This window comes from Lissotriton vulgaris, chromosome 3_1, assembly GCF_964263255.1.
Source record: "Lissotriton vulgaris chromosome 3_1, aLisVul1.2, whole genome shotgun sequence".
Taxonomy (NCBI): domain Eukaryota; kingdom Metazoa; phylum Chordata; class Amphibia; order Caudata; family Salamandridae; genus Lissotriton; species Lissotriton vulgaris.
In genome coordinates this window covers 880,793,739-880,802,149 of record NC_141689.1, presented here as the reverse complement: position 1 = coordinate 880,802,149, position 8,411 = coordinate 880,793,739, and the positions used below count along the sequence as shown (strand labels likewise).

The 8,411-nt window shown below is 44.7% G+C and overlaps 1 protein-coding gene across 1 annotated transcript in view; it reads left to right on the top strand.

The window, feature by feature from the left end:
• Positions 1–4,819: 4,819 nt before the first annotated feature.
• RCL1 (RNA terminal phosphate cyclase like 1) overlaps positions 4,820–8,411 on the top strand; it is a 282,516-nt gene continuing 278,924 nt past the window's right edge. Inside the window, exon 1 of the mRNA XM_086961201.1 lies at positions 4,820–5,047. Within this exon, the coding sequence (XP_086817327.1) occupies positions 4,915–5,047 (133 nt within the window). The 5' untranslated portion in view covers positions 4,820–4,914. The remainder of the gene's footprint in view (positions 5,048–8,411) is intronic.

The following is an 8,411-nucleotide window of genomic DNA, read 5'->3' as shown; positions in this document are numbered from 1 at the left end:
CCATTATCGTGCCCTTCAATGTCTAAAAATCAGACATCTTCATCAATGGTTAGCCAATGCCGACCTTATCGCTTTGGTTCTGGAGTCTCGCATCGAATTTCAGTGATGGATCGACCATTTAGATGCTTGGAACGGGTGAACTATATTCACTTCAGCCCCAGATCTTGTGTTAGAATCAGATGCAAGCCTGTCGGGTTGGGGCACCCGTTGTGGACCAATATCGACTGGCAGTACATGGTCTCGCGAGGAGTTGAGATTGCACATCAATTGTTTGGAGAGGATTGCAGGCTCCTTTGCAATCCAAAACCTCACAAAGAACAGAGTTTGATGTTCCATTTTTCTTCGTATAGACAATGTGTCTGCGGTTCGTTACATCAACCATCTAGGGGGCAACAAATCCAAGCCCCTAGCAGAGTTAGCAAAGAGCCTTTGGGAGTATTGCCTGTCAAACAAACTATCGCTGACAGAAGAGTATCTTCCGGGAGACCTCAATTCAGTAGCAGATTGGCACTCTTGCTATCTTCGGGACTCCAGTGATTAGAAGCTTCTTCCATCCGTCTTCCAATCTCTATCTAAAAAATTTGGCCCTTTTCATGTCCATCTTTTTGCTTCTCGCCTCAACACCCAATTACCTCTTTTCTTCAGTTGGCGCCCGGATCCTTTGGCCCTAGCTACGGATCCTTTCCTTCAGGATTGGTCCCTTCACCTCAACTATGCCTTTCCTCATGATCAACAGAGTGCTTTCCCAAGTACACACCAGTCGACTTCCTTGGTCATTGTGGTTCCATTCTGGCAATCTCAAATAATTTGGTTTCCTTCCCTTCTGGAGATGGTGGTGGACTTCGAGGTTCTCCTCCCTGCCCGCAAAGACTTACTTCTGAACTCCTTAGGACATCCTCACAGTCTCATCCTGGACAATTCTCTGGTTCTGTCAGCATGGAACGTCTCCAGTCTGTCCCTCCTGACCTCTTCATTTCGCAAGAGACTTCTCTCTTTATCAGCAAAGCCTGGGCCCCTGGAACCTCCAGAGCGTACAGGTCTGCTTGGTCTTTATGGGCAAGCTGGTGTCTGGAAAGACATATCGATCCCTTTTCAGCCCCTCTGAATTTTGTGGTCAACTTCCTGGCTTCTCAAGCCAGCGCAGGTAAGTCCTACAGAACGGTTAATTTGCATAGATCTGCCATTTCCCTTAATCATACCCCGATTGACGGCAAGCCGATTGGCGTTCACCCTTTGATCTGCCGCCTTCTGCGAGGAATATGGTTTTCCAAACCTCCGTTGGCTAAGTATTCAAATTTATGAGATGTTAATGTTGTTCTTAAGTAGTTTTTTGATTGGCCAGACAATTTTGCTCTTTCTCTAAAAATGTTGTCTGGTAAGCTTACCATGTTACTGTATATGAATATCACAAAGAATGCAGCAGCGGACCCTACGGCGCCGCACCTAAAATCCAGTTCCAGAGTAAGTCTTTAAAGCTTTGTGCTGCCAACCCCAACGTCAGCTGCTGTTTGACGTTGCTGTGCTTTCCAGATCAGATGGATACTTTGCTCAATTGTTTGCGGGGCGCACCAAAAAGAAGTCCAAAGAGAGTATTGCTCGTGTATATAGAAAAGTTCTTTATTTATTTTTATCCGTTCTTTTAAAATACAAATCACCAGGCACTTTACAAAAAAGATCAGCCAACGCGTTTCACTCCCTTCCAGGGAGTTTCTTCAGGGCAAATAAATACTTCTCCAGAAACATAAGGTTGGATCCTTCAAATTCTTGTTCTCAATTAGTATCCCTTTTTCCTGCCCATCTAGTAGTTCTTATGTTAGTCTGTTGTTAGGGGCAATGTAATATTCCCCACATGAGTTTTCACGTTTCCGGTGTTGGGAAATTTTTAATATCCGGGAAGTTGGATCACTTCCTTTTCCTGACCGTGTGTAGAGGTACTGTCGTCGTGAACCTGTACGAGTAGACGTGGTCATTTCACTGTTGCGGCATGGATGGTCCCAAGCAACAGACTAACATAAGAACTACTAGATGGGCAGGAAAGAGGTATACTAATTGAGAACAAGAATTTGAAGGATCCAACCTTATGTTTCTGGAGAAGTATTTATTTGCCCTGAAGAAACTCCCTGGAAGGGAGTGAAACGCGTTGGCTGATCTTTTTTGTAAAGTGCCTGGTGATTTGTATTTTAAAAGAACGGATAAAAATAAATAAAGAACTTTTCTATATACACGAGCAATACTCTCTTTGGACTTCTTTTTGGTGCGCCCCCGCAAACAATTGAGCAAAGTTACCATGTTACTGTGTCTTGTTTCAATCAAACGTGTTTCAGATGTTAAAGCACTGGAAATGTCCTCTCGTCAGTTTTCTCCTACAGGTCGTTTGTTTCAGAATATTAGACGGGCAAAGACTAATTTGAATTCTGTTTTTTATCCTTATTTCCCCTCCCATCCTAAATTATGTGTAGGTCAATGTCTCAAAGTGTATGATCAAAGAACTTTTGATCTCAGAACCTCCTCTCATTCACAACTTCTCATTTCTTTTTGTAAGCTCCATCTTCCTGTTTCCTTTGCTACTTTGGCCAGGTGGGTGCATTGGGTCATGTCCCTTGCGGGCATTGACATCTCTGTTTTCGGAGCCCATTCCACCAGGGGATCCATTACCTCCAAAGCTTTTTGAGCAGGCTCTCGTTTGGAGGACATTCTGAGATCTGCAGATTGGTCTGATGACAATGTTTTCCGAATGTTTTATTGCAAACCTGTTGTTACTGCGGCTTCTTTGGTGGTTGATATGCTTTAAACAAGCATAATAGGAGCCTCCGGTCTTGCCATAAAATGTAGATTTTCCTAATAGATTATGATGGAAAGTCTTAATTTTTATTAAAGACACAGAGGCGAGTATTATCCCACCTCTACAATTCTAACATGTGTCTTTTTCCCTCCCCTACAGCGACCCCAGGGTTGCCTCCCGCATCTTCGTGATAGGAGTTGTCTTCGTCAGGAGGACTCTTCGTCTTTTGGGGTTGTTCCCTCTTCCAGCTCTACTTCTAACACCGTGATTCCTGAGATTGGATCAACTTGGTTGGACTTTGGTCAACATGTTTTTTCCTGGACTTTGGCGTTTTCTATTATTTTTTCCGTTGTTTCTCTGTTTAAAGACTCTTTCTGAACTGCTCGCATGCGAAAAGAGGACTGTTTGCAGTCAGTTGTGACGCTATTGCCTTGGCTTCGTTACTATTGGTTGTGTTTTTTGTGATACTGTTCGTTCCCATTGGCCAGCGGTTTGCTTAGCCCTCTGGGAACTGTAGTTTTAGCACTTATCTTGCTGCTTTTGTAATAAATGCAAGAAAGAAAGCATAATACTCGCATCCATGTCTTTAATAAAATTAAGACTTTCCGTCATAATCTATTAAGAAAATCTACATTATTGGCATTAGATTTGCTGACAGCCGTCTGGCCTGACAGATTGACCCGTCTTTGTATAGTGGAACATGACAATTTAGTTAATAATTGGGGATACTCTGAAATCCGCTTCCTATGGACGTGCCAGACCTTTATATGTAAATACTTTGTGGTTACGTTCCGACTTTCTCTTTGCCACTTTCATTAAATAAATCCTTTCGGATTGCCAGTGCTAGTAATAAAGACCCCTTTTGAAAACACATAATCGAATAGGCCTCTTAATGAACACGATCATATTTTTCTGAACATCCAGCAAAAACCATCGTTTATGTTCAATCTCCCGCTAAATAGGCTTACAAATCTAAATGAATATGTGAACAGATATAACGTCTGGTCACAGTGCAGACTTTAAATGGAATCTGCTATGAAGTATATATGTAGAAGGATAAGCAACGCTAGAAACAAATTCCACCAGGCAATTGTCTTGCATTGTTTTGTTACAGTTCTGCCCGTGTGGTATTCACAGGAGGCATTTATGCTTTAATAACGTAATGGAAATAAAACTGACCCCGAAAATGGAGCTCTGTTATTTTCTAACCTGCAATAATCTTAGCAATGAACGTTGGAAGGTAAAATAAATACCATTGTGCGTTATACTTGGGAATAAAGTGAATTTAGGAGACGTTTATTTAACGTTGCACACAAAATCACATAGTTAACGGTATGGCGGTACAGTAGTATCCCTTCAGAATTACGAAAGCCGGTATTTGCGACATGCATTTCTCGAAATTATTTGGCGCTTCACAACAGTTTTACTTTTAGCTATGTTTTACATTTACAGCAAGGTCATGTTGCACAGTAACTCTGCTGTTGTACAACATGTAAAAAAACAACTCACAAAGCCAATAGGTTTCCCTATTAGCTTTGCCAATGCTTGTTAATAACACAGTGCCCCTGACATAAGTGGACTGCTGGGCAGTACGCATTCCTGTTCCAACATGGCTGCGCGCCTTCTCTGGTGCACGGACATCGGCGAAGCCATTACCGAGGCTGCGCTGACGCACATATTATTTACGACTTTCTATGGATGACTTCACCTCAACTGAGGTTTAGAAGTAGTCTTCTGTACACCAAATAGGGGGTTCTATGGTTTCAATTAAGTTACACGTTTTTAATGGAATAATTTAATAGTTATTCCGGACATTGAATTATAAATGTCATGTTTCCCAATGTGTTTAGAAAAGCGAGCAACATTGTTAATTGATACTTCATCCATTCCGTTTTTCGGTTGCTTTGGCGACCTATCGCTTTGCTAAAACGGACACCGTGACATTTCAAAATGGCAGCCATACCGTACGCCGCGGGCGAGTCATCTTTTATTTCGCCACTCCTCGTTGAGTTATACCTGACCTCAGCGCTCCAGCTCCCAGCCTGGAAGCCGAGGCAACACGTGGGCGCGCTTTTGAGGTCTGCAGCAGCTGGAGTGGAGCCCGTTGAGGCCAGAAGCAGTTCCTCCTTGCCATGGCCGCCGCGCACTGTCTCTGCTATGAAGGCTGCAACTTCTTCCGTCAAAGGATCGTGCTGGCCAGTTTGAGCGGAAAGCCTGTGAAGATTCGCGGTATCAGGGCAAAAGAGGAGAGCCCGGGCATCCGAGGTACAGCAGCAGCGTCTGTTTCGCGGAGGCACGTGTGCAACAGGCGTTCGTTCATGTGTATGCCGAGGGCGTGGAGGGAGGTTCAATATCTGCCTATTTTGGGAGTCTGGGCTGTGTTAGTTATCAACGACAATGAGTATATCATGCTGGGTGTTTTGCATGACCCGAGTTAGTGAGTAGTAGAAACCTCGTGGAATAAGAAGAGAAACATGCTTCGCGTGAAAAGGGAACGTGCGATGATGGACGTTAGATCCGCATACCCCGGCGCGGGCGGGAAGGTGGCATTCTGTCCTCGTTGCGCTCACACTACGTAATTTAACAATGTTGGGTATTGTCATTCATGTAAGTTTCGAAATATCTGAGTAATGCAAACGGTCTGACGCTGTACTCGCAGGCTCAGACGGAGCCTGCGCAGGCAGTGATTTATCATACTATACGTACGTCGCTGTTCTTGTTGCGCCCCCTTTGTCGCTCTCCATCGCGAACAAACTCTTTTCTCTTTCGATTGTAAACAAGGACACGTTGTTTCTTGGTCGGTCGGCTATACTGGGCATATGTTTGAGAACATGCATCGGCTATTCGCGTTCAATCGATGGCGTTTCCCGTCGAACCTCCTCCATGTTATTGTTTGCAGAATTGGGTACCCGGGTCCAGGGGGTTACTCGTGTATTAAAGTTAGTTATTCCTTTATTCTCCCACTAGGCTCATGTTTAAAACTGCACAGGGTTGCCATTTCTAGAAGCAACCCGTGCTGGCTCAACTCCACAGTCTGTGTTTACCTTTTCATAAGGACTCTACCTCATAGCATTGCTCTGTTCCATGGATGTACCAGATTCGGAGGTCGACATGGGTGGCATGACATGAACTGCTTGATACAACCCTAAATGTTACCTTTCTGCGAGGAATCTTGTGTTTTGAATTTCGAATCTGCCTTAGCGGGTAACGTCTGTCAACAATTTTTTTTGGCAGCGTCATCATATTACAGTGCTGCAAGCTATTTGGCCAGCATTTTAATTGAGTACACAAGGCTCTGTTTTAACCAAGTAGACAGTTTTTTCCAGCTGCAGGATGCTTCTGTCATATGACCATCATGTGGTGTTTGCAAAACCGTGCTAAGATTGGGAACAGGCTACCCAACGAAAGGTATTTTGCCCAAAAATCCACAACATTGGATTGAACGCCTTACACGCTCCCAGCATAGATATGACATGCTCACAACAGCTTATGCACGATCTAATGCTTTAAACAGCAACAACTATTTAACTGTTTAACATACTTGCCACTCACCCTTAAAAAAAAACCAAAAAAAAAACCCAAAGGGTCCAAATAGGCCAGCAGAATGTGTAATATCACCTGCTCCACTACTACGTCCAGTTATCACATTCCCATACTACATGTTATGGGCAAGACAGATAACCTAGATCAGCGGGTTCTTAACCTTTTGACTTCCGTGGATCCCCGCTTAATTATTACTGGAATCAGGGGACCCCTACCGAGTCTTTATTAGAAGTTGGCGACCTCCGGCCTAAGCAATTTATGATTTTAATTTCAAAACAATATTAACAAGCATTTGCAATGCAATAGGTCTCGCATTAGGAAAGTTAGAGCTATTGGTATTGTAAATGACAATTTTTTTATTTATTTGTTGGTTTTGAAGAGCAAAATTAATAGCTTTGTCATTTACAATGCCAATAGTTTTAACTTTCGCAAATGTGACACCTATAGCATTTGTAATGCAATATGTGTTGTATTTACGTGACTTTGATGTATTGATATTACAAATAACAATGGCTTTTATTTTTTTTTAAATTTAAAAGTTATTGTAATTTATAATAGCAATAGCTTAAACTTTTGTAAATAACTTTTGTGAAGATTATGTACAGTGTATTTTATTGTGACGAAAATACAAGAACAGAAGTGAAATATTAACATCTTTTTTTGACATTTGTAATAAAGCTTAAATATTGAGAGAACATATTTGAACCAGTTGTTGAATGGTTGTACAGATTGATGCTGTGGTGGCACTGAGTGATGTTGTGGTAGCGACAAGTGATGCTGTGGTAGAGCATAGTGATGTTGTGGTGCCCCTGAGTGAGTGGTGCTGTGGTGGGGCTCAGTGGTGCTGTGGTGGGGCTCAGTGATGCTGTTAATATTGTAAATACCCACATGTGTGGGTAGCTCCCACACATTTGTGTGAATGTATGACCAATTTTCACAGACATACACACGTCTAAACAAGGCCGCACCAAGGGCGGTCTAGGCGCTGTACGTCAGGGACGTGCCTATCAATAATGCACGGGGGCCAAGGAATGTGAGGGGTCCTCGGGACCAAAAGTATGGCTGCACTTTATTACTACACAGTGGCAAGGGGGTAGTTTATTTCCTTGCATGAGGGTCGATGCCACCCTTACTACGCCCCGCATTCTGGGCGCTATACAGGTGCCAGCAACATGCAATGTTTGCTCAAGATCCGACAAGAAACATTAACCTCTCCACAGGTTAACCTAAACGTGCACCTATGCCGGGGATACAGGGAGTATAAAGGCAGCAGCCCCGCTGTAGAGGATTCCCCCGGACCCCTGTAGCCAGTGCTCAGCCCGATGTAACCCATTTGTTGCCTTCATCCTAGCAAGAGAGACCGGCAAGTTTGCCACCTCTCTGACCTGCTAACTGTCACACGCAGAACACAAGCAGACGCCACAAATAAGACACGTGCAAGTCCGCAGCTAAAGGCTGTCCACGCGTCCAGTCAGCAGAGCACACGTCTGAGTAGGAGCCGGGCGCGCTTCGGTGCAGTGTCACACACCAGATCCTTCCAGATGCCGGGGCTGTGCACTGATCCCACAACATTGCAGCGTGTGCGAAGTTGCAGACTCCGGAGGCAGGAGCTGCCAGATGTGAACCATGCACCTAACTGCAGCAAGTGGCCGGACTCCAGACTCTCCCTCGTTACCTTGGTCGCCGCACACGGGGACTTTAGGCACATCTTGCTGCTGGAGCAGCCCATTTTCAGGCTCCAGTGACCCCCGGGGTGCACAGGTGGAGGCAGCGGCGGGGCCCGGGCTGGCTCTGGCCATATTCACACGAGCGCCTCTGGGAGCCCCATCTCATCCGCGCTAGCGCTGCAGGTTACCATACTCCTTGTAGGGAGAGCCCTTCCCTCCCTCCCGGCAGAGGCAGGCAATGCAGCCTCTGCTGCTGCTGGCACAGGCAGCCAGTGATTACTTAAAGCCACAGCCCCTTGCGCACTTGCGCGAGGCAGGCATTAGCTGATCGATGGCCACTTACTCAAATATCATCTCCACGCCGCAGAGAGCTGGCTGCCGCGCATAATGGCGGCTAATTTTAGCTATTTATCTGACGC